The following is a 27185-nucleotide window of genomic DNA, read 5'->3' as shown; positions in this document are numbered from 1 at the left end:
AAGTCATAAAGCAAGGTTGTCTCTTCAGTCAACCATATTTCTGAAAGGGAAACAATGGAATGATTGAGAGAAGACGGATAATGAACAACGTGGTCATGATTTTTAGGAAGACTGCGAATGTTCAAATGAAAGGTAGAAAATAAGCGTGTCTTGGAATTAGATCAATTGCTATACAGGTTGTTAAATTGCTTAACATTATAGTAATCACAAGTGATAGACTTATCTCTGGTAAATCTCAGGAAATTTGTATCTGGATCAACACAATGATTATATTTATTGTTTATATTTACTCTTTATTAATATCTAATGGGTTAAAGACCATGTTATCAGGGTATGTTATCAGGGTATGTTATGTTGTCAGGGTTGGTATGTTATCAGGGTTGATATGTTATCAGGGTATGTTATCAGGGTCGATATGTTATCGGGGTCGGTATGTTATCGGGGTCGGTATGTTATCGGGGTCGGTATGTTATCGGGGTTGATATGTTATCAGGGTTGATATGTTATCAGGGTTGGTATGTTATCAGGGTTGGTATGTTATCAGAGTTGATATGTTATATGGGTATGTTATCAGGGTTGATATGTTATCAGGGTCGGTATGTTATCAGGGTCGGTATGTTATCAGGGTTGGTATGTTATCAGTGTTGATATGTTATATGGGTATGTTATCAGGGTCGGTATGTTATCAGGGTCGGTATGTTATCAGGGTTGATATGTTATCAGGGTCGGTATGTTATCAGGGTCGATATGTTATCAGGGTTGATATGTTATCAGGGTTGATATGTTATCAGGGTTGGTATGTTATCAGAGTTGATATGTTATATGGGTATGTTATCAGGGTTGATATGTTATCAGGGTCGGTATGTTATCAGGGTTGGTATGTTATCAGGGTCGATATGTTATCAGGGTCGATATGTTATCAGGGTTGATATGTTATCAGGGTTGGTATGTTATCAGAGTTGATATGTTATATGGGTATGTTATCAGGGTTGATATGTTATCAGGGTTGATATGTTATCAGGGTTGATATGTTATCAGGGTCGGTATGTTATCAGGGTCGGTATGTTATCAGAGTTGATATGTTATCAGGGTCGGTATGTTATCAGAGTTGATATGTTATCAGGGTCAGTATTTTATCAGGGTTGATGTGTTATCAGGATTGATATCCTGACCAACTAAGAGAGATACACAGTCGGAATCATCCAGAGAATGGAACAGAAACATAGAAGTGCAAGCCTCACATGTCCAATACAACCATACATTTGTGTTAGTTTTATATATAGGGGTGCACTTCCTATGGAATGCACACATAGACCACAGGACATCTTAATTGGGGAGAACGGGCTCGTGGTAATGACTGGATAGGAGTCAGTGAAGTGGTATCAAATACATGAAACAGATGGTTTCCAGGTGTTTGATGCCATTCCATTTGCTCTGTTCTGACCATTATTATGAGCCGTTCTCCATTCAGCAGCCTCCACTGATTGACACAGTCCACATAACACCACTGAAGACTGTTTATGGTCATGAGGTTATGTGAAACACATGAACAACGTAGAGTAAATATATGTGTGTGTGTGTGTTTATGTGTGCGTGTGTGTTTATGTGTGCCAAATCAGTTGATTATAGCGCAGTCACTTGCCATAGGCCTACGACTGTGTGCTTTCCATACAGTGGGTAGATCTGTAGATGTTTACTGAATTCAAATGCCTGTCACAGGCATTTTTTTGTGTTTTTCAATTAGGTTTTGTGTGGGGTTTTTTTGCGTTTGTGTGTACTTTCCTGTGTGTGTTGCTGTGTATGATTGTTTTTGTTTCTGTGTGTGTGTGTGTGTTACCTAGGGAGTGTGCGGCGGTAGTCTTGGAGCTGAAGAAGCGTCCCAGTCCCAGGTCTCCCAGCTTCACCTCTCCTGTAGCAGTGATGAACACGTTGGCTGGCTTGATGTCTGTCTCAAAGAAAGGGAAAACGGTTCATGTTATTTATCATGGTAGCTGTGGCTGTTAACAATACTGGGTTTATATATGTAGGTCATCTAAGTTCTCTGCATTGGCATGATAGTTTTAGGAGCATTTTAAATGATCAAATAAATTCAATCAATGTCCTAGGTCAGTGTTTCTCAACCTCAGGTCTGTGCACTGGCAGTTGACTTTGGTATAGTCGGCTATGGCAACACTTTTCCCTTGATGGTGTGTAGGGCACTGTGATGTTGTGGCACTGTGGTGTGTGGGGTACTGTGGTGTGTGGGGCACTGCAATGTGTAGGGTACTGTGGTGTGTGGAGCACTGTGGTGTGTGGGGCACTGTGGTGTTGTGGCACTGTGGTGTTGTGGCACTGTGGTGTGTGGGGTACTGTGGTGTGTGGGGCACTGTGGTGTGTAGGATACTGGTGTATGTATGCTTTTTAGTTAACCAAAAAGTGAAATTAAAGGAAAGTTAACTGTCCCTTCAACTGCAGGCACCTCTAAGCCATAGAGATGTATAAATACCCCAACGTATCAGTCCTCAATGGCGCTGCCCATACTAATACAGGCTTTTGGGCACTAGAGTCCTTTTTGCATCTCTACGCTATGAGCACACCTGCAACCAATTTCCCTTGTTAAATACCTGAGCTATGTCTTTTAGGTCAGGGTCAAACAACCCATGCAGTTGTGGAAAAAAATCTGGACCTCTACAAATCAGCCGGGCTAGACAATCTGGAACCTCTCTCTCTAAAATTATCCGCCGAAATTGTTGCAACCCCTATTACTAGCCTTTTCAACCTCTCTCTCGTATCGTCTGGGATCCCCAAAGATTGGAAAGCTGCCGTGGTCATCTCCCTCTTCAAAGGGGGAGACACTCTAGACCCAAACTGCTACTCTTAAAGAAGAAGTTACAGGTCTGTGAGAGCCAGAAATCTTGCTTGTTTGTAGGTGACCAAATACTTATTTTCCACCATAATTTGCAAATAAATTCATAAAAATTCCTACAATGTGATTTTCTGCATTTTTTTTCTCATTTTGTCTGTCATAGTTGAAGTGTACCTATGATGAAAATTACAGGCCTCTCTCATCTTTTTAAGTGGGAGAACTTGCACAATTGGTGGCTGACTAAATACTTGTTTGCCCCACTGTATCACTTTTGCCTTATGGCAAGGTGCTCCATCATGCTGGAAAAGGCATTGTTCGTCACCAAACTGTTCCTGGATGGTTGGGGGAAGTTGCTCTCAGAGGATGTGCTGGTACCATCCTTTATTCATGGCTGTGTTTTTAGGCAAAATTGTGAGTGAGCCCACTCCCTTGGCTGAGAAGCAACCCCACTGTTGGCATGACACAGGACTGATGGTAGCGCTCACCTTGTGTTCTCCGGACAAGCTTTTTTCCGGATGCCCCAAACAATCAGAAAGCGGATTCATCAGAGAAAAGGACTTTACCCCAGTCCTCAGCAGTCCAATCCCTGTAACGTTTGCAGAATATCAGTCTGTCCCTGATGTTTTTCCTGGAGAGAAGTGGCTTCTTTGCTGCCCTTCTAGACACCAGGTCATCCTACAAAAGTCTTCGCCTCACTGTGCGTGCAGATGCACTCACCTTTCTGCTGCCATTCCTGAGCAAGCTCTGTACTGGTGGTGCCCCGATCCCGCAGCTGAATCAACGGTCCTGGCGCTTGCTAGACTTTCTTGGGCGCCCTGAAGCCTTCTTCACAACAATTGAACCACTCTCCTTGAAGGTCTTGATGATCCGATAAATGGTTGATTTAGGTGCAGTCTTACTGGCAGCAATATCCTTGCCTGTGAAGCCCTTTTTATGCAAAGCAATGATGACGCCACGTGTTTCCTTCCAGGTAACCATGGTTGACAGAGGAAGAACAATGATTCCAAGCACCACCCTCCTTTTGAAGCTTCCAGTCTGTTATTCGAACTCAATCAGCATGACAGTGATCTCCAGCCTTGTCCTCGTCGACATTCACACCTGTGTTAACAAGAGAATCACTGACATGATGTCAGCTGGTCCTTTTGTGGCAGGGCTGAAATGCAGTGGAAATGTTTTTGGGGGATTCAGTTAATTTGCATGGCAAAGAGGGACTTTGCAATTAATCTGATCACTCTTCATAACATTCTGGAGTAAATGCAAAATCCCATCATACAAACTGAGGCATCAGACTTTGTGAAAATTAATATTTGTGTCATTCTCAACTTTTGGCCACAACTGTAGTTGCAGTCCTCCATAGGAATGAATGGAATTCCACAGTACTTCAATTCAATTACATTTATTTAAGATTTTTTTTGTTGTAGTGGGGAAAGTAACATTAGTACTCTCTAAAACAATATACTTTAAGGAAATTATTGTTGTTTATCTCACATAATATCATTTAAAAGTATGCATTGAGGTGTTTGTAATAGAATAAATGTGTCAAATTAATGTAGACATTAATACATGCATTTCTATAGCTTTCAAAATATTTTTTTACTATTGAGGTGGAGTACCAAGATGGCTGCGCGGCGGCTTCAATACAGCGCCCCCTGTCGGTTATCCAGGATTTATTCACATCATTGGTCACAATATCCAACATGAGTAACCCAAAATATTGTTTACATTTTATTTTGTTTTTCATGTGTTTATAGATGCGCATTTTAGATGCATTGTTGTAGAATGTTGAGTTGTTGCCATGTCTAGATAAGTAAAGGAATGTTTGCATACGTATTGAAATGATCAGATTTATACACTACCATTCAACAGTTTGGGGTCACATAGAAATGTCCTTATTTTTGAAAGAAAAGCTCATTTTTCATCCATTAAAATAACATAAAATGTATCAGAAATACAGTGTAGACATTGTTAACGTTGTAAATGACTATTCTAGCTGGAAATGGCAGTTGTTTATGGAATATCTACATAGGCGTACAGAGGCCCATTATCAGCAACCATCACTCCTGTGTTACAATGGCACGTTGTGTTAGCTAATCCAAGTTTATCATTTAAAAAACTAATTGATCATTAGAAAGCCCTTTTTGCAATGATCAACAACAGCATTTATGGGTTTGCTTACATGCTCAAAATGGCCAGAAACAAAGAACTTTCTTCTGAAACTCGTCAGTTGATTCTTGTTCTGAGAAATGAAGGCTATTCCATGTGAGAAATGGCTAAGAAACTGGAGATATCGTACAACGCTGTGTACTACTCCCTTCACAGAACAGCGCAAACTGGCTCTAACCAGAATAGAAAGAGGAGTGGGAGGCTTCGGTGTACAACTGAGCAAGAGGACAAGTACATTAGAGTGTCTAGTTTGAGAAACAGATGCCTCACAAGTCCTCAAATGGCAGTTTCATTAAATAGTACATGCAAAACACCAGTCTCAACGTCAATAGTGAAGAAATGACTCCGGGATGCTGGCCTTCTAGACAGAGTCCCTCTATCCAGTGTCTGTGTTCTTTTGCCCATCTTAATCTTTTATTTTCATTGGCCAGTCTGAGATACGGATTTTTCTGCCTAGAAGGCCAGCATTCCGCAGTCGCTTCTTCACTGCTGACGTTGAGACTGGTGTTTTGCGGGGTACTATTTAATGAAGCTGCCAGTGTAGGCGTAGAATGAGAGAAGGGGAGAGAGGAAAGTAGGAGGAGGAGAGGACTGATTAAAAAAGGGGGAAATGGAAAGGGGGATTAGAGAAGAAAGGTTAATAGAGATGAACGATGGTAAGAGGGGAGAGAGGAAGAGGAGTTAATGAAAGTGGTTGTTTACCGCGGTGCATGACTCTACGGGAGTGCATGTGCTCCAGGGCACTGCACAGCTGGACAAAATATTTCCATATTGTCCTCTCCGGGATGAGCCGCCTCTTCTTCTTAAAGTGCTGCGAGAGAGAGAGAAGAAGTTAGGAAAATAGACAGAAACAGAGCTGTGAGTAAAGCCTGGATTCTCTCTCTCTCTCCAACATACACACACACACACACACACACACACACACACTGCCTTCCCTCTCTCCCCAACAAGTGCACACACACACTGCCTACCATCTCTCCCCAACAAGTGCACACACACACTGCCTTCCCTCTCTCCCCAACAAGTGCACACACACACTGCCTTCCATCTCTCCCCAACAAGTGCACACACACACTGCCTTCCATCTCTCCCCAACAAGTGCACACACACACTGCCTTCCCTCTCTCCCCAACAAGTGCACGCACACACACACTCGCCTCAAAACCCCCTGAGTCAATGTCAGACAGCCCCCAAAACAGTGCGGAACATCTAAAGAATTAATCTGTGCATTACCATTTACCCTGTATTTGAGTGGGTAATGAGAAGCCATTTGGGAGAGGTAGCCTAACGAGAGTTGACACTGCCAGCGCACAGAGCCAAGCACCTAATTAACAATAATCTGGCTAATTAAACTGCCAAAACTTTGTTTAATGCCCCAAAACAACAAATGTTAGTATTTTCTTTCAACTTTTTTTTCCATCCCCAAACTTGTTCAGGTTTTTTGGAATAAAACACCTTTTTAATTACAAGGACATTTGCCGCCAGCAAGATGTTTTTGACTGTGATCTGCATATCGGTTGAATTGAGAGCTTGGAATTAGGAATCTCTTTCTACATCATTATAATGATGACTTAAAAAGATAAGACAACAATAAAGTCAAACTGAAGATGGGAAAGGGATCAGTTTGGGTTTTAAACTTTTTGGGAACGAGAGGATAGAAGAAGACAGACGTACAATGAGAGGACAAGATGAGGAACAAGCAAGGTTAAGAAGAAAAGGCAGAGGAACAAGATACGAGGAGAAGAGGAAAGAGAGACGAGGAGAAAGAAAGGAAAAAGAGATGAGGAGAGGAAAGAGACGAGGAGAGGAAAGAGAGACGAGGAGAGGAAAAAAAGAGATGTGGAGAGGAAAAAGAGAGAGACGAGGAGAGGAAAAAGACGAGGAGAGGAAAAAGACGAGGAGAGGAAAGAGATGAGGAGAGGAAAGAGACGAGGAGAGGAAAGCGAGACGAGGAGAGGAAAGAGAGACGAGGAGAGCAAAAAGAGAGAGACGAGAGGAAAAAGAGACGAGGAGAGGAAAGAGAGACGAGGAGGGGAAAGAGACCAGGATCGTAAAAAGAGAGAGACGAGGATAGTAAAAAGAGAGAGACAAGGAGAAGAAAAAGAGAGACAAGGAGAGGAAAGAGAGAGACTAGGAGAGGAAAAAGAGACGAGGAGAGGAAAGAGAGACGAGGAGGGGAAAGAGACAAGAGAAGTAAAAAGAGAGACAAGGTGAGGAAAAATAAAGACGAGGAGAGGAAAGAGAGAGATGAGGAGAGGAAAAAGAAAGACGAGGAGAGGAAAAAGAGAGACGAGGAGGGGAAAAAGAAAGACGAGGAGAGGAAAGAGACGAGGAGATGAAAAAGAGAGAGACGAGGAGAGGAAAATAGAGAGACGAGGAGAGGAAAGAGAGAGACGAGGAGAGGAAAAAGAGAGACGAGGAGAGGAAAAAGAGAGACGAGGAGAGGTAAAAGAGAGACGAGGACAGGAAAAAGAGAGAGACGAGGAGAGGAAAAAAGACGAGGAGAGGAAAGAGAGACGAGGAGAGGAAAAAGAGAGACGAGGAGAGCAAAGAGAGACGAGGAGGGGAAAGAGAGACGAGGAGAGGAAAGAGAGAGACGAGGAGAGGAAAAAGAGAGAGACGAGGAGAGGAAAAAGAGAGAGACGAGGAGAGGAAAGAGAGACGAGGAGAGGAAAAAGAGAGACGAGGAGAGGAAAAAAGAGAGAGATGAGGATAGGAAAAAGACGAGGAGAGGAAAGAGACGAGGAGAGGAAAAAGACGAGGAGAGGAAAGAGACGAGGAGAGGAAAGCGAGACGAAGAGAGGAAAGAGAGACGAGGAGAGGAAAAAGAGACGAGGAGAGGAAAGAGACGAGGAGAGGAAAAAGAGAGATATGTGGAGAGGAAAAAGAGAGAGACGAGGAGAGGAAAAAGAGAGAGACGAAGATAGGAAAAAGACGAGGAGAGGAAAGAGACGAGGAGAGGAAAAAGACGAGGAGAGGAAAGAGACGAGGAGAGGAAAGCGAGACGAAGAGAGGAAAGAGAGACGAGGAGAGGAAAAAGAGAGAGATGAGGATAGAGGATAGAAAAAGAGAGAGACGAGGAGAGGACAAAGAGAGACGAGGAGAGCAAAAAGAGAGAGACGAGGAGAGGAAAGACAGACGAGGAGGGAAAGAGACCAGGATAGTAAAAAGAGAGAGACGAGGAGAGGAAAAAGAGAGACGAGGAGAGGAGAGGAAAGAGAGAGACGAGGAGAGGAAAAAGAGACGAGGAGAGGAAAGAGAGACGAGGAGGGGAAAGAGACGAGGAGAGGAAAGAGAGAGACGAGGAGAGGAAAAAGCGAGATGAGGAGAGGAAAGAGACGAGGAGAGGAAAGAGAGAAGAGGAGGGGAAAGAGTGACGAGGAGAGGAAAAAGAGTGAGACGAGGAGAGGGAAAAGACGAGGAGATGAAAAAGAGAGAGACGAGGAGAGGAAAGAGAGACGAGGAGAGGAAAAAGAGAGAGACGAGGAGAGGAAAAAGAGTGAGACGAGGAGAGGACAAAGAGAGACGAGGAGAGCAAAAAGAGAGAGACGAGGAGAGGAAAGAGAGACGAGGAGGGGAAAGAGACCAGGATAGTAAAAAGAGAGAGAGGGGGAGAGGAAAAAGAGAGACGAGGAGAGGAGAGGAAAGAGAGAGACGAGGAGAGGAAAAAGAGACGAGGAGAGGAAAGTGAGACGAGGAGGGGAAAGAGAGACGAGGAGAGGAAAGAGAGAGACGAGGAGAGGAAAAAGAGAGATGAGGAGAGGAAAGAGAGACGAGGAGAGGAAAGAGAGAAGAGGAGGGGAAAGAGAGACGAGGAGATGAAAAAGAGAGACGAGGAGAGGAAAAAGAGAGACGAGGAGAGGAAAGAGAGAGACGAGGAGAGGAAAAAAGAGAGACGAGGAGAGGAAAAAGAGAGAGACGAGGAGAGGAAAAAGAGACGAGGAGAGGAAAGAGAGACGAGGAGAGGAAAGAGAGACGAGGAGGGGAAAGAGACGAGGAGAGGAAAAAAGAGACGAGGAGAGGAAAAAGAGAGAGACGAGGAGAGGAAAAAGACGAGGAGAGGAAAGAGAGACGAGGAGAGGAAAAATAAGACGAGGAGAGGAAAGAGAGAGATGAGGAGAGGAAAAAGAAAGACGAGAGGAAAAAGAGAGACGAGGAGGGGAAAAAGAAAGACGAGGAGAGGAAAGAGATGAGGAGATGAAAAAGAGAGAGACGAGGAGAGGAAAAAGAGAGACGAGGAGAGGAAAGAGAGAGACGAGGAGAGGAAAAAGAGAAAAGAGGAGAGGAAAAAGAGAGAGACGAAGAGAGGAAAAAGAGAGAGACGAGGAGAGGAAAAAGAGAGAGACGAGGAGAGGAAAAAGAGAGACGAGGAGAGGAAAGAGAGACGAGGAGAGGAAAGAGAGACGAGGAGGGGAAATAGACGAGGAGAGGAAAAAGAGAGAGACGAGGAGAGGAAAAAGAGAGACGAGGAGAGGAAAAAGAAAGACGAGGAGAGGAAAAAGACAAGGAGAGGAAAGAGAGACGAGGAGAGGAAAAAGAGAGACGAGGAGAGCAAAGAGAGACGAGGAGGGGAAAAAGAGAGACGAGGAGAGGAAAAAGAGAGACGAGGAGAGGAAAGAGAGACGAGGAGGGGAAAAAGAGACGAGGAGAGGAAAGAGAGAGACGAGGAGAGGAAAAAGAGACGAGGAGAGGAAAGAGAGACGAGGAGGGGAAATAGACGAGAAAAGTAAAAAGAGAGAGACGAGGAGAGGAAAAAGAAAGACGAGGAGAGGAAAGAGAGAGACGAGGAGAGGAAAAAGAGAGAGACGAGGAGAGGAAAAATAGAGAGACGAGGAGAGGAAAAAAGACGAGGAGAGGAAAGAGAGAGACGAGGAGAGGAAAAAGAGAGACGAGGAGAGGAAAGAGAGACGAGGAGGGGAAAGAGAGACGAGGAGAGGAAAGAGAGACGAGGAGAGGAAAGAGAGACGAGTAGGGGAAAGAGAGACGAGGAGAGGAAAGAGAGACAAGTAGGGGAAAGAGAGACGAGGAGAGGAAAGAGAGACGAGGAGAGGAAAGAGAGACGGGGAGAGGAAAGAGAGACGAGGAGAGGAAAGAGAGACGGGGAGAGGAAAGAGAGACGGGGAGAGGAAAGAGAGACGAGGAGAGGAAAGAGAGACGAGGAGAGGAAAGAGAGACGAGGAGAGGAAAGAGAGACGAGGAGGGGAAAGAGAGACGAGGAGGGGAAAGAGAGACGAGGAGAGGAAAGAGAGAGACGAGATAGAGACAAACAGATGCGGATAGGGAAAGCTGGAGGGATGAGGAAAGCAGTTGTGTGGAGGATATATGTTTTTATGTGCATCTTTGTGTGTGTGTGTGTGTGTGTGTGTGTGTGTGTGTGTGTGTGTGTGTGTGTGTTTGTGTGATGGGGCGTGACAGCGTCAGGCCGGTGGAGGTACAGAGAGGCTAAGGAGAAGTTATGTCTGTCAGAGCAGGCTGTCAGAGCCTGGGGGACTCTTCTCATCTCTCTCCCCTGATCTATTGCTCTCTCTTCATCTCTCTCTCTTTCTCCTCTCCCCTGATCTCTGTCTCTCTCACACACACACATCCCCCCTCTCCCCTCTCCCCACTCCCACTCTCTCTCTCCTGGTCCTGTCCATCCCAGCAGACGAGCCATGGGGATGTTATTCAAACCCCTGAAGGTTTAGCCTCACCCTGCCATGCACCACCTGAGACCAGCCACCAGTTACCAGTCAGTGTCTGACCTCTCACCTTGATCATCTGAGAGAGGTCGCCGGCATCCGCCAGCTCCAGCAAGATGTTGAGCTCATTGTCTTCGATGAAGGAGTCCAGGTACTTGATCACGTTGGGGTGGTTCAAATGCTGTGAGGAGAATAAAACAGCATGCCAGTTCAGGTTCTACAGTCATGTCTGTTTGAGAAGGTGGGGTTTTCTATCTCAAATCAGATGAACCAAACTGTTCCAGTTAGACAAGGTTAACATGTCTTGTTGTGTTGTGCTCACTCAAATGTATTAACATGTCCCCTCTGGACAAATATAGACACAGTACACCACAACAAGTGCAGCATGATAGCCAGTCGTTGTACATGTTCAATAACTAATCTCCATTGATGAGAGTATTATGGCTCATAATAACATGACTGTCCTGAGCTTTGTTTAAAGTCTGAGTGATGGTTGACTTCCCATTAAAAAAATCATGGCGGTTTCAATGAGGTCCTCCTCAATGAGAGAGCCTAGTGACGCCAAACAATGACTGATAGGAACAGAACGCTATAGGCTAGGTGGAGTAATACACAGCTAACAAAATAAACAGTAAGCCAATACAGTGACTGATAGGAATAGAACGCTATAGGCTAGGTGGAGTAATACACAGCTAACAAAATAAACAGTAAGCCAATACAGTGACTGATAGGAATAGAACGCTATAGGCTAGGTGGAGTAATACACAGCTAACAAAATAAACAGTAAGCCAATACAGTGAAGCTCAGGTTGAGGGTTGGATCACTGGTTGAGTCATACCAAAGACTCTTAAAATGAGACCAGGTCCCATATGTATCAAGCATCTCAAAGTTTTAGAGTGAATTTCAAGATTCTTCTAATGGTTTTTAAATCAATCCACGATTGCGCATCCCAATACTTGTCAGACATGATTTTAAGTTATGTACCCAGTAGGTCCCTCAGGTCCTCTGGTATTTTAACTATCCCAAAGCCTAGGACCAAGAGGCATGGAGAGGCAGCCTTTAGTTACTATGCCTCCAGCCTCTGGAATAGCCTGCCAGAGAACCTGAGGGGGGCCAAGAGGCATGGAGAGGCAGCCTTTAGATACTATGCCCCCTGCCTCTGGAATAGCCTGCCAGAGAACCTGAGGGGGCCAAAAGGCATGGAGAGGCAGCCTTTAGTTACTATGCCCCCAGCCTCTGGAATAGCCTGCCAGAGAACCTGAGGGGGCCAAGAGGCATGGAGAGACAGCCTTTAGTTACTATGCCCCCAGCCTCTGGAATAGCCTGCCAGAGAACCTGAGGGGGCCAAGAGGCATGGAGAGACAGCCTTTAGTTACTATGCCCCCAGCCTCTGGAATAGCCTGCCAGAGAACCTGAGGGGGGCCAAGAGGCATGGAGAGACAGCCTTTAGTTACTATGTCCCCAGCCTTTAGTTACTATGCCCCCAGCCTCTGGAATAGCCTGCCAGAGAACCTGAGGGGGGCTGAAACTGTAGACATATTTAAAAGAGATCTTAAAACACACCTTTTTAGCTTTGCTTTTCCTTACTGTGCTTGGTAGTCGTTTATTTTTTATTGTTATTATTTTGTTTGTCCTCTTATGTTTGTTGTGTAGTAAATATTCAAGTTTCTATTTTAATTGTTTTTTTGTTTTTTTTCCTGTGACGGACATTGTGTTGCATTCCATGTCTGAAATGTTCTGTATTAATAAAGCTTGGTTTGATTTGAAAGTAGAAGTGATGATCTAGAATCAGTTTAGCCTTTTAGATTATAATGAATATGATTGTATGGGCGGGGAGAACCCGATCCTAGATCAGAACTCCTACTCTGAGATGCTTTATGAATACTGGCCCTGATGCCTCCGCTTGGCAGTAGAAGTAGAAGAATTGGGGGTAAGGCCTTACGACAGACTAGCGTCCTATCCAGGGGTAGTACTTGTACATCAAACTGCCTCACGCTAGGGAAAACGGGAGATGGGATCCTGCCCTATGGGCCGTTCTGACTCAGACAAGGCTTACTTACTCCCTAATGCAGTGAAGCGATTAATGCATTCAGTAGCCTGTGTGGCATCAAAGGTGCTGTAGGAGGTGTAGACCGTATTATCACCCTGTTTGGGCTGTCAGAATCAGCCTGTACATCACTCAGAAATCCCTGAAGTGTATGGGTGGGATAGGAAAACAGGATCATACTATAGCAATCTCACCTACGTGTGTGTGTGTGTGAGCGTCTGGGTAAGTGTAATCGTGTGAAGATATAGTGTTGGTCCGTGAGCCTGTGCACATGATTTACGTGTGTGTGTGTGTGTGTGTGTGCCCTCTCTTCGTTCGTATAGAGTCAAATGACCAACAGACTCTGAGACAGCTTCTACCCCCACGCAATAAGAATAGCCAGACTGCTAAATAAGTTAATTACATGGTTAGACAAACTCACACACACACACTACATCGACACTCTCACATAATCACATACAATACATACACTCACACACTTTTACATTTGCTGCTGCTACTCTGTTGGTTATTTTACTCTCATTATTATTATTATTACTATTGCTATTATAATTATTATTATTCTCTCCTAATTTATTTTATTTATTTATTTCACCTTTATTTAACCAGGTAGGCAAGTTGAAAACAAGTTCTCATTTACAATCACTACCTGGCCAAGATAAAGCAAAGCAGTTCGACACGTACAACAACACAGAGTTACACATGGAGTAAAACAAACATACAGTAGAAAAATATGTCTATATACAATGTGAGCAAATGAGGTGAGATAAAGGAGATAAAGGCCACCAAAAAAAGGCCATTGTGGCAAAGTAAATACAATATAGCAAGTAAAACACTGGAATGGTAGATTTGCAGTGGAAGAAATAATGGGGTGCAAAGGAGCAAAATAAATAAATAAATACAGTAGGTGGAGAGGTAGTTGTTTGGGCTAAATTATAGATGGGCTATGTACAGGTGCAGTAAACTGTGAGCTGCTCTGACAGCTGGTGCTTAAAGCTAGAGAGGGAGATAAGTGTTTCCAGTTTCAGAGATTGTTGTAGTTTGTTCCAGTCATTGGCAGCAGAGAACTGGAAGGAGAGGCGGCCAAAGGAAGAATTGTTTTTTGGGGTGACCAGAGAGATATACCTGCTGGAGCCCGTGCTACAGGTGGGTGCTGCTATGGTGACCAGCGAGCTGAGATAAGGTGGGACTTTACCTAGCAGGGTCTTGTAGATGACCTGGAGTCAGTGGGTTTGGCGACGAGTATGAAGCTAACTTCATGTGTAACTGCCTGTGTATATTGGTTTCTAGCTTCCCTGAAAAGTTGCATATCACGGGGGCTGTTCGATGCTAATGCAGAACGCCATAGGATGTTTTTGTGTTGGTTAAGGGCAGTCAGGTCTGCAGAGAACCAAGGGGTATATCTGTTCCTGGTTCTAAATTTCAAATCAAATCAAATTTTATTTGTCACATACACATGGTTAGCAGATGTTAATGCGAGTGTAGCGAAATGCTTGTGCGTCTAGTTCCGACAATGCAGTAATAACCAACGAGTAATCTAACCTAACAATTCCACAACTACTACCTTATACACACAAGTGTAAAGGGATAAAGAATATGTACATAAAGATATATGAATGAGTGATGGTACAGAACGGCATAGGCAAGATGCAGTAGATGGTATCGAGTACAGTATATACATATGAGATGAGTAATGTAGGGTATGTAAACAAAGTGGCATAGTTTAAAGTGGCTAGTGATACATGTATTACATAAAGACGCAGTAGATGATATAGAGTACAGTATATACATATGAGATGAGTAATGTAGGGTATGTAAACATTATATTAAGTGGCATTGTTTAAAGTGGCTAGTGATACATTTTTACATCAATTTTCATCAATTTCCATTATTAAAGTGGCTGGAGTTGAGTCAGTGTGTTGGCAGCAGCCACTCAATGTTACTGGTGGCTGTTTATCAGTCTGATGGCCTTGAGATAGAGGCTGTTTTTCAGTCTCTTGGTCCCTGCTTTGATGCACCTGTACTGACCTCGCCTTCTGGATGATAGGGGGGTGAACAGGCAGTGGCTCGGGTGGTTGTTGTCCTTGATGATCTTTATGGCCTTCCTGTGACATCGGGTGGTGTAGGTGTCCTGGATGGCAGGTAGTTTACCCCCGGTGATGCAGACCTCACTACCCTCTGGAGAGGGCGGAGCAGTTGCCGTACCAGGCGGTGATACAGCCCGACAGGATGCTCTCGATTGTGCATCTGTAAAAGTTTGTGAGTGCTTTCTGAGGTTTAAGAGGCGCTGCTGCGCCTTCTTCACGATGCTGTCTGTGTGAGTGGACCAATTCAGTTTGTCCGTGATTTGTACACCAAGGAACTTAAAACCTGTTACACACTCCACTACTGTCCCGTCGATGTGGATACGGGGGTGCTCCCTCTGCTGTTTCCTGAAGTCCACAATCACCTCCTTTGTTTTGTTGACGTTGAGTGTGAGGTTATTTTCCTGACACCACACTCCGAGGGCCCTCATCTCCTCCCTGTAGGCCGTCTCGTCGTTGTTGGTAATCAAGCCTACCACTGTTGTGTCGTCCGCAAACTTGATGATTGAGTTGGAGGCGTGCGTGGCCACGCAGTCGTGGGTGAACAGGGAGTACAGGAGAGGGCTCAGAACGCTCCCCTGTGGGTCCCCAGTGTTGAGGATCAGCGGGGTGGAGATGTTGTTACCTACCCTCACCACCTGGGGGCGGCCCGTCAGGAAGTCCAGTACCCAGTTGCACAGGATGAGGTCGAGACCCAGGGTCTCGAGCTTGATGATACCCCGGCCAGGTCGATTAGAAAGGCCTGCTCGCTGAAGTGTTTCAGGGAGCGTTTGACAGTGATGAGTGGAGGACGTTTGACCGCTGACCCATTACGGATGCAGGCAATGAGGCAGTGATCGCTGAGATCTTGGTTGAAAACAGCAGAGGTGTATTTAGAGGGCAAGTTGGTTCGGATTATATCTATGAGGGTACCCGTGTCTACGGCTTTGGGGTGGTACCTGGTAGGTTCATTGATCATTTGTGTGAGATTGAGGGCATCAAGCTTAGATTGTAGGATAGCTGGGGTGTTAAGCATGTTCTAGTTTAGGTCGCCAAGCAGCACGAGCTCTGAAGATAGATGGGGGGCAAGCAGTTCACATATGGTGTCCAGAGCACAGCTGGTGGCAGAGGGTGGTCTATCGCAGGCGGCAACGGTGAGAGACTTGTTTTTAGAGAGGTGGATTTTTAAAAGTAGAAGTTCAAATTGTTTGGGTACAGACCTGGATAGTAGGACAGAACTCTGCAGGCTATCTTTGCAGTAGATTGCAACACCGCCCCCTTTGTCTGTTCTATCTTGTCTGAAAATGTTGTAGTTAGGGATGAAGATTTCAGAATTTTTGGTGGTCTTCCTAAGCCAGGATTCAGTCACGGCTAGAACATCCGGGGTGGCAGAGTGTGCTAAAGCAGTGAATAAAACAAACTTAGGGAGGAGGCTTGTAATGTTAACATGCATGAAACCAAGGCTATTACGGTTACAGAAGTCATCAAAAGAGAGCGCCTGGCGAATAGGAGTGGAGCTAGGCACTGCAGGGCCTGGATTCACCTCTACATCACCAGAGGAACAGAGGAGGAGTAGGATAAGGGTACGGCTAAAAACTATGAGAATTGGTCGTCTAAAACGTCTGGAACAGAGAGTAAAAGGAGGTTTCTGGGGGCGATAAAATAGCTTCAAGGTATAATGTACAGACAAAGGTATGGTAGGATGTGAATACAGTGGAGGTAAACCTAGGTATTGAGTAATGATGAGAGAGATATTGTCTCTAGAAACATCATTGAAACCAGGTGATGTCATCGCATGTGTGGGTGGTGTAACTGAAAGGTTGGATAAGGTATAGTGAGCAGGGCTAGATGCTCTACAGTGAAATGAGCCAATAAACACTAACCAGAACAGCATTTCCGTCGGTAGATTAGTGGGGTTCCGTGTGGTAGAGGGGATCAATCCAATTGGCAAAATAGATATAGTTATAGTGACCCAAGAAGAATTGTCCGATAAACCTATTCAGATAGCAGTCGATAAGACAGCTAACGATTAGCGGCCCGCAGATGGGCATTCAGGTAATGTCGCGATGGAGGGGCCAGTTGGATAACTCCCTCTGGAAGATAACGTCGGTAGTCCAGTCGTGAAGGCCCGGTGGGGCTCCGCATCGGCAGTAAAACTGGTCCGGAGTGGCTGAGGGAACTCTTCAGCTGGCTAGCTCCGTAATAATTTATGTTTGCTCCGGGATCGACGTAAGCCAATAGTCACACGGATAGCAGCTAGCTAGCTGTGAGATCCAGGTGTAAATGTCCAGAGCTTGCAGTTGAAATCCGGAGATATGGAGAGAAAAATAGGTCCGGTATGTTCTGGTCTGAGTCGCGTTGTACAAAACTGGCGAAAGCTTTTCGAGCTAAAGGATAGCTGATGACCACAAACCGTGGTTAGCTGAATGCTAACGTTAGCCGGTAAACTGGCTAGCTTCTGGCTAGCTTCTATTGTGGATTTCAGATTTAAGGTAAATAAGACTTTTTATTTATTTATTGTGAGGCGGGTTGCAGGAGAGTGTTTGAAGTTTGAAAAGAAAATATATAAAAGATATGCAAAGAAAGGTGTAAATATATATATACACGGGACACGACAAGACGAGGACAAAGGACGTCTGACTGCTATGCCATCTTGGGTAATAATCTTGGATAATAAATAATGCCTAGTCACTTTTACCCTGCCTTAATGTACATACAGTGGGTCAAAAAAGTATTTAGTCAGCCACCAATTGTGCAAGTTCTCCCACTTAAAAAGATGAGAGAGGCCTGTAATTTTTTATAATAGGTACACTTCAACTATGACAGACAAAATGAGGAAAAAAAATCAGAAAATCACAATGTAGGATTTTTAATGAATTTATTTGCAAATTATGGTGGAAAATAAGTATGTGGCCTTTTATAAATGCATTTCATGCAATGCTACATCATTTTAGATGACTGGAGACTTTAGCAGGATCTTTTTTAATACAGCAGAAATTATGGAAATGACAGGCTACTTTGACACTAACAAACTGAGTGAATCTGGGATCAATAAAACGAGCTGGTCTTGAAACCATCGATAGGCTAGACCTAGGAGTGTGGAGACACATATTGTACTGTATGAGGAGGAAGTTCTAGTCCTAAAAAAAGCTTTCCAGTTTCACTGACTCACTCAATGATGCGCAGCTCACTCACAGTCGATGGCCGATAAGCTTGTGCCAAAAGCCTATCTCAATTCAAATGTTATTTGTCACATGCGCCGAATACCGTGAAATGCTTACTCACAAGCCCTTAGCCAACAATGCAGTTCAAGAAATCATAACAATCACCCCAACAATGGCCAGGAGTTGGTCAATATAGGCTAGCTACAATGTTGCGCAATTCTTAGAATATCAGGTACGTTTTTACATTATGTTCTTTAGGGGAAGGAGAATTACAGAGGAGTCAAATGGGTTCCCGGAACGAAACACTCCAAAACTGAGAGGTGCCGGATCTGGTTCCGGTAGGATCCGGCTCAAATTAAGCACTGGTTGTGATGTACTCCTTTATCACGGAAGCCCCACACACACACACACACACACACACACACACACACACACACACACACACACACACACACACACACACACACACTGTCAGTCTTCTTGTATGCTAATCTGACCCACTCTTCCTGACAGGGGTCTCTGCCCACAGATGCACACTTCAAGTCCCTGTCATAAACTCCACTTTACCGCCCGGCCGCCTCGCACGCCGCACCAAAACAAATGTCACCCCTGATGATGATGACAACAAACCACTTTAATTTATGCCACCATAAAACCCCAACTGCCAGCGCAGCCGCCAATCACTCCGGGAGGCGTAACAAGCAGCAGATGGGGCGTGTGATTTGACAGGTCGTTAAAGTGACAGGCGGCATTGACAGGCGGGCGGGATCAAGGACCTGACAGGGCCACCTCCCTCCTTCCCTCCTTTTTCTTCTCCCTCTCTTCCTTTCTCGTCCTCTCATGGCTTTTTCTGTGGCTCCCCCTCCCCCCATACCTTGCGATGACATAAACACACACACACACTGCCGCCTCTAAACAGAGCATCACAGCCAGCGTGAGATGACAGCAAACACACTTGGAGTGTCAGAACAGAGGCTCTCTTTGATCCCGTACAATGACAAAGAGTAATACACACACGTGAATAGACGGAGGACTATACGCACTTAACGATACTCCAAACACAGGTGTGCATAAGTGTGTGTGTGTGTGTGTGTGTGTGTGTGTGTGTGTGTGTGTGTTGTGTGTGTGATATATATATATATACAGTACCAGTAAAAGTTTGGACACACTTACTCATTCAAGATTCAGGTTTTTCTTTATTTTTTTACTATTTTAGACATTGTAGCATAATAATAAAGACATCAAAACTTTGAAACAATACATGTGGAATCATGATGTAGTTACCAAATAACTGTTAAATATATTTTATATTTGAGATTCTTCAAAGTAGCCACCCTTTGACTTGATGACAGCTTGGCATTCTCTCAACCAGCTTCACCTGGAATGCTTTTCCAACAGTCTTGAATGAGTTCCCACATATGCTTGAGCACTTGTTGGCTGATTTTCCTTCACCCTGCGGTCCAAATCATCCCAAACCATCTCATTGGGTTGAGGTCGGGTGATTGTGGAGGCCAGGTCATCTGATGCAGGACTCCATCCCTCTCCTTCTTGGTCAAATAGCCCTTACACAGCCTGGAGGTGTGTTTTGGGTCATCGTCCTGTTGAAAAACAAATTAGTCCCACTAAGCGCAAACCAGATGGGATTGAGTTTCGCTGCAGAATGCTGCGGTAGCCATTATGGTTAAGTGTGCCTTGAATTCTAAATAAATCACAGACAGTGACACCAGCAAAGCACCCCCACACCATCACACCTCCTCCTCCATGCTTCACGGTGGGAACCACACATGCAGAGATCATCCTTTGCTTCTCACAAAGACACATCGTTTGGAACCAAAAATCTTACATTTGGACTCATCAGACCAAAGGACAGATTTCTACCGGTCTAATGTCCATTGCTCTTGTTTCTTGGTCCAAGCAAGCCTCTCCTTCTTATTGGTGTCCTCTATTAGTGGTTTCTTTGCAGCAATTCGACCATGAAGGCCTGATTCACGCAGTCTCCTCTGAACAGATGATGTTGAGATGTGTCTGTTACTTGAACTCTGTGAAGCATTTATTTGGGCTGCAATTTCTGAGGCTGGCAATTCTAATGAATTTATGCTCTGCAGCAGAGGTACGTTTCCTGTTGCGGTCCTCATGAGAGTTAGTTTCCTCATAGCGCTTGATGGTTTTAGCGACTGCACTTGAAGAAACTTTCGAAGTTCTTGAAATTTTCCGGATTGACTGACCTTCATGTCTTAAACTAATGATGGACTGTTGTTTCTCTTTGCTTATTTGAATTGTTCTTGCTATAATATGGACTTGGTCTTTTACCAAATAGAGCTATCTTCTGTATACCAACCCTACATTGTCACAACACAACTGGCTCAAACGCATTAAGAAGGAAATGTACTTTTAACAAGGCACATCTGTTAATTGAAATGCATTTCAGGCGACTACCTCATGAAGCTGGTTGAGAGAATGCCAAGAGTGGTGCAAAGCTGTAATCAAGGCAAAGGGTGGCTACTTTGAAGCATCTCAAATATAACATATATTTTGATTTGTTTAACACTTTTTTGGTTACTACATGATACCATATGTGTTATTTCATAGTTTTGACGTCTTCACTATTATTCTACAATGTCGAAAATAGTACAAATGAAGAAAAACCCTTGAATGAGTAGGTGTGTCCCAAACTTTTGACTGGTACTGTATATACATCTGCCACTGCAGAAGCCTGCATGTGTGTGTCAATGAATGTGTTTATATGACTGTGTGTATTATTAACTAAAAACACATACATTGACACAGCCCCACTCACAGTCACAACCACACAAAGGCTGCCCCAACACACACGTTCGGCCCAGATCCTGTGACAAAGGGCCATAGCATTCTAAAACCTTACCATTTCACTGGCATAAGACCCAAGCTCCCTGACACTATCACCCTCATCTCTAAAATGCTTCCTTCCCTACACCTGCTGGATTTAAGTGCATCCTATAGTTAAACCAGATTATAAGAAACCCCTGAAGAGACCAAGCCAGAGAGAATCTCAATTTCATTTAGTTGATTCCTCACGTTCTCTCTCCTTGCCTCCTTCTCAAAACAGATTGGATGAGGAACCTCTGACCTTCTCATCCAATGAGTTTTGAGAAGGAGGCGAGGAAAGAGGCAAGGAAAGAGGATTAAAGGAATTAAAGAAGTGCAATTGAGATTCACCCCCTGAGAAATAATTCCACCAGCCTTACCTTCAGCAGGTCAATCTCCTTGATGCAGTCCTGGCGAGCCTTGGCGTCCATCATTTCAAATATCTAAAGAAAAGAACAACGAAGTTTGTACCGTTATCCGACTGCATTGTCAGAGGTATTCCATAGAATCCTCAGCCAGCTCTAACACATAACCCCAGTGCCCAGCGTAACGCCAGTGATCTTCATGTCTAGACCTGTAGAGCAGAAGTGTGTCTAGGCCTCTGACCCAAACACTAACCAACATGGTTCAGTAGTTTCAAGCATTAAGCTGGGGAAAAACACTGCACACACTGTGGCCTTCCTGGCCCAGACGTGAACCAAACTGCCTTTGCCAACCCTTGGCTGTATCTCAATAGTCCTTGATTAGCACTGATGTGAAAGGACTATGTCAGTGAAACAAATAGCTGGTTTGGTAGAGCCAGGTATTCACCATATCGTCTTCCCCTTTTCTATGTTTCACAGAGCAGTGCACATGAAGGAGGAGAGACGGGGAGAGGAAGCCACTTTAGACTACTTAGATGTACCTATAGAGTAAATACCAAAAAGGATAGGACTCAATATAGTACCTGGACTTTCTTCAGAGCCACATGCTGGCCCTCCAGAAGGTAAGTGGCTTTGTAGACCTCGCTGAACTGGCCCCGGCCAATCTTCTTCTCAATGCGGAAGTTGGCCAGCGTGCAGCAGTACTGGTGGCTCTGCACGTTTCTCAGTGAGGGGAAGAAGAATGGACAGTTTTAGTTAGGGAGAAATACTGTAGTAACCTGTTGAGAGAGAAGGTTCATATGCCCATGTTGGCTTGGATAGGATTGGCACATCTATTGATGTGCGTGAGTGACATTTCTCTGGGATTTGAATGAATGTGCCTTAATATCACTCAGGTGAGTTATTCATATAAACAGTGGCATTAACATTTGACAATGGCTACAGTTTTCTCCAAGGTTGGACATACATGCACTGGTATGTCTGTAGCATCCTTGAGCGACACAACAGTAACTAAAACCCATCTGAAAAATGTAGAAGAGTAGCTAACGATTCTGTGTACTAAACATGTCTGTCAGTTCTAGGAACCAAACTCAGCAAAAAAAGAAGTGTCCACTCACTGTCAACTGTGTTTATTTTCAGCAAACTTAACATCTGTAAATATTTGTATGAACATAAAAAGATTTAACAACTGTGACATAAACTGAACAAGTTCCACAGACACGTGACTAACAGAAATGGAATAATGTGTCCCTGAACAAAAGGGGGTGAAAATCAAAAGTAACAGTCAATATCTGGTGTGGCCACCAGCTACATTAAGTACTGCGTGCATCTCCTCCTCAGGGACTGCACCAGATTTGCCAGTTCTTGCTGTGAGATGTTACCCCACTCTTCCACCAAGGCACCTGCAAGTTCCCAGACATTTCTGGGGGGAATGGCCCCAGCCCTCACCCTCCAATCCAACAGGTCCCAGAAGTGCTCAATGGGATTGAGATCCGGGCTCTTCGCTGGCCATGGCAGAACACTGACATTCCTGTCTTGTAGGAAATCACACACAGAACTAGCAGTATGGCTAGTGGCATTGTCATGCTGGAGGGGCATGTCAGGATGAGCCTGCAGGAAGGGTACCACATGAGGGAGGAGGATGTCTTCCCTGTAAAGCACAGCGTTGAGATTGCCTGCAATGACAATAAGCTCAGTCCGATGATGCTGTGACACACCACCCCAGACCATGACGGACCCTCCACCTCCAAATCGATCCCGCTCCAGAGTAAAGGCCTCGGTGTAACGCTCATCCCTTCAACGATAAACACAAATCTGACCACCACCCCTGGTGAGACAAAACTGCGTCTTGTCAGGGAAGAGCAATTTTTGCCAGTCCTGTCTGGTCCAGCGAAGGTGGGTTTGTGCCCATAGGTGACATTGTTACCAGTGATGTCTGGTGAGGACCTGCCTTACAACAGGCCTACAAGCCCTCAGTCCAGCCTCTCTCAGCCTATTACGGACAGTCTGAGCACTGATGGAGGGATTGTGCGTTTGGGTGTAACTTGGGCAGTTGTTGTTCCCATCCTGTACCTGTCCCGCAGGTGTGATGTTCGAATTTACCGATACTGTAGGTGTTGTTACACGTGGTCTGCCACTGAGAGGACAATCAGCTGTCCGTCCTGTCCCCCTGTAGCGCTGTCTTAGGCGTCTCACGGTACGGACATTGCAATTTTTTGCCCTGGCCACATCTGCAGTCCTCATGCCTCCTTGCAGCATGCCTCCTTGCAGCATACCTCCATGCAGCATGCCTCCATGCAGATGAGCAGGGACTCTGGGCATCTTTCTTTTGGTGTTTTTCAGAGTCAGTAGAAAGGCCTCTTTAGTGTCCTAAGATTTCATAACTGTGACCTTAATTGCCTACCATCTGTAAGTGTCTTAACGACCATTCCACAGGTGCATGTTCATTACTTGTTTATGGTTCATTGAACAAGCATGGGAAACAGCGTTTAAACCCTTTGCAATGAAGATCTGTGAAGATATTTGGATTTTTACGAATTATCTTTGAAAGAAAGGGTCCTGAAAAAGGGACATTTATTTTTTTACTGAGTTTATATGGCACAGCTAAGGGTCCGCAAGTCACTCAGTCACTCTGTAAAAGATTCTCACTCATACTGTATCACAGTGTTGACACTGGCTAACATGCTGACAATAGACAAGGCTGAAAATATAGTTCAGTTTGTCTTCCATTTACACAGAGCATCAGTCGTTCACACAGTACATGTACCCAGCCAACCAAATGTTCCTGACCATGTCACATTTCAGGTTCCAATTCAAATCAGTTCACACAACAATGTGCCTTCTGTATACAGTTCCATAGTGGCCAATGTCATACCCAGGTTTCTAGGGCAAGATGGTATCTAGGGCTAGATTAATTCTAGGGCAAGATGGATTCTAGGGCAAGAAGGTTTATTGGGCAAGATGTATTCTAGGGCAAGATGGATTCTTGGGCAAGAAGGTTTCTAGGGCAAGATGGTTTCTAGGGCAAGATGGTTTCTAGGGCAAGATGGTTTTTCTAGGGCAAGATGGATTCTAGGGCAAGATGGTTTTTAGGGCAAGATGGATTCTAGGGCAAGAAGGTTTCTAGGGAAAGATGGTTTCTTGGGCAAGATGGTTTCTAGGGCAAGATACAATGCTGAGAGGAAAGTATCTCCCTTTATGCCACTTAGAAGACACTTTTATCCAGGAAAGTGAGTGCATACATTTTCAGTATGTGATCCAAATGGGAATTGAACCCACAACCTTGGTATTGCTAGTGTCACACTCTTACCAACTGAGCAACATGGGAGCAGCGTAGCTGGGTGGTTCAGTTGGTAAATCAAAGCATCTGTGGTCCTTTCTGTACCACCGGTCTGTCTCGGTGGCACAAGCCTCCCAACGGCTCCCCTTTTTGACAGACAGCCAGCCGTTATTGATGCCATTTGTAATTGCTGTAATTGTTTCGAGAGCAGGGCTGGGGTGTGTCTGTGTGTGTCGATGCTAATACTGAGAGACACAAACCCTGGGTGACACACACTCTGATGCTTGGCGCCGTGGAATATTCCCAGCTGCTCATTTACATATGCGCTGACCCAGATTAGCATGCTCTATTAGAGTGCCACTGCTAATTAGAGCTAGCCTGATATGCTAATATGCTAGCCAGGCTGCTATCTTTACCTAGATTAGTCATTATATAACCCCATACTCCAAAACTGTGGCTCTGTCATATTTGGTATAACACTACCTACAACTGTTATTGTTCTTTTTTTCCATTAATTAATTACAAAACAATAGAGGAGAAATCTGTGTCATTGAAGAGTGACAAGTTGTTTGTGAAGTAAACCTCACTAGTAGTGGGATGCTTTAAAAAGTACTAGGATATGCAGACTTACATCCCCCAAATGCATTGATTACATCTCCTCAAACCTGGGGTCCATTCAACACACCTGAGCTGACGGGGCAGAGTTCAGAGCCTGCCCTTACAGAGCATGACCCGTAGCAAGAGGGCATTCTGTGCTGCTCCATTCATCCAGGATGGGTTCAGACAAACATGGCAGGACAGCAAGGAGCTTTGCTCTGCTCACTAAATACATACACTTCTACTATGCTTGAGTTGGAGAGTCATGTCCTTTAGAATTTATCTTCACATGTTTGTAATGCAACTAGGGCCACACTACGGGTTAACAATAACTTGAACTGGAATGCACATGGTACTTTGTCCCCCTGTTTGTTTCTAGGGCCTAGTATGGACAGCTGAGAGTGTTGAAGTTATCCTCTCAGTGCTCAGTGGGTTGACCAAAGACAGCAACAGCCTAATACTAGACTGGACTGGACTAGCCAGACTGGTCTGGACTGAATGAATGTTGACACACCTGTGCTCTGTGGGAACCTTCATTACTCTTTGACTCACTGTATACTATCTGGTTTGCCTTTGATGAATTCCGATATTCCCTGTGCTGAATCGAATGTGATTCACAGTGGATTTCAACAGGAACAATGTTCAACTGTTCTTTATCCCAAGATTTACAAACCCTTGACTCCTGAGTGGCGCAGTGGTCTATTGTGTTGTTGTGGCATCACTACAGCCTGGCGTTTGATCCCAGGCTGTGCCATGACCAGGAGACTCGTAGGGCAGTGCACAATTAGCTTGCATGTCCTGTTCAATTACATTGTGGTCCAGTGCTGACTTAAACAATGGCTTTCATTTGAACCTATCATCTACTATGAAACAACAACAGCAAATAAAAATGTAGGTTTTATCTAACATACTCGATCTGGCATTCACTTGTCAGCATCGATACGTCAACAAAACGTATCCTTGACTCAATGGGGTCTTTGTTCCTTGAATGTGCATCACAAAAAAGGCCTGAAGTTAACATTAAATCATTACATACCATAACGCAAAATTGTATTTTTCTTTCTTTTTCTCAATTCCTCTCACTGGCCAAGAAAAATCTCAGGGGCTGCATATTACTCCTGACATTCAAGAGGGTTTAGCCATTCATTGGGCTATTGAAACAGTAGAGCATGCCCTGTGGATTACTGTGGGGACTTACTACACTGCTCAAAACTGAGAGAGAGAGAGAGAGAGAGAGAGAGAGAGAGAGAGAGAGAGAGGGGAGAGAGAGAGAGAGAGACACAGAGAGAGACACAGAGAGAGAGAGAGAGAGAGAGAGAGGGAGAGAGAGAGAGACAGAGAGACAGAGAGACAGAGAGAGAGAGAGACAAACAGAGAGAGAGACAAAGAGAAAGACAGAGAATTATAGAGTCAAAGCCCTTAACTTCCCTCTAGCTCCCAGCTTTCAGCTCTCTGCTCCAATCCACATGTGCTTCATCACTTTGTACTGCGACTGACGGCGAGAGCCCGGGGTGAACTGGAAAAGCTCTTCCAGAATCTCAATAGCTCCTAACTCTATCAACATCATTTTTCTTTCCCTCTTTCTTTTCTTTTTACGTTCTCTGGCCTTTGGAGCGTCATAAAATCAGCATCAAGAGAAACAAATGGCTTTGCCATAACGGATCTCCCTGAGTCTTGAGACGCTATTAGCTAATCCAGAGTGACGTTGGCTGATTGGTCTTTGGCTCGTTGGGCTGTGGTGTTAACTCAAGTACTCTTCGCTAGCTGCTGCAGTGGCGGTGACGTACTGTGTCAGATCTGGCAGCCGCCGTGCTGCAGTGATTGTGGGAGACTCCCTGTTGATGTTTCAAGGGGTGGCCGCAGAAATGCGCAATTGTTGTAAGTGGTCGATTCCTGTATTTAGGTGGAGGGTGACTGGTATATGACTTGACACAGATTAATGACGTTAGGGAACTTATTTTATCAAATGTGTAAAACCCTCAACAAACAAATTAAAAGACCATCGATACCATCAATACTGAAGAAATTGAAGTTGAACATTTTCAGTCACCAAATTCTTAACTTCAGTGGCTATAATCTGCGGCAAAACGCTGTAGTTTGACCCTGTCATCACATTGAAAGCCCCAACTATAGGGAGGAAGG

General features: G+C 44.6%; 1 protein-coding gene across 2 annotated transcripts in view; it reads right to left on the bottom strand.

Annotated features, from left to right (window-relative positions):
- nek6 (NIMA-related kinase 6) overlaps positions 1–27185 on the bottom strand; it is a 79299-nt gene that overhangs the window by 17329 nt on the left and 34785 nt on the right. For both annotated transcript variants that reach the window (XM_042302631.1, XM_042302632.1), the window contains exons 3-7: positions 21751–21879; positions 21185–21247; positions 10757–10867; positions 5711–5819; positions 1838–1945 (exon numbers count right to left, since the gene is read on the bottom strand). In XM_042302631.1, coding sequence (XP_042158565.1) covers positions 1838–1945; positions 5711–5819; positions 10757–10867; positions 21185–21247; positions 21751–21879 — 520 coding nt within the window. The remainder of the gene's footprint in view (positions 1–1837; positions 1946–5710; positions 5820–10756; positions 10868–21184; positions 21248–21750; positions 21880–27185) is intronic.

Source organism: Oncorhynchus tshawytscha, linkage group LG20 (assembly GCF_018296145.1).
Source record: "Oncorhynchus tshawytscha isolate Ot180627B linkage group LG20, Otsh_v2.0, whole genome shotgun sequence".
Lineage (NCBI taxonomy): Eukaryota > Metazoa > Chordata > Actinopteri > Salmoniformes > Salmonidae > Oncorhynchus > Oncorhynchus tshawytscha.
Note: the sequence above shows the minus strand (reverse complement) of the source record. Positions and strands in the feature narration are given on the sequence as shown.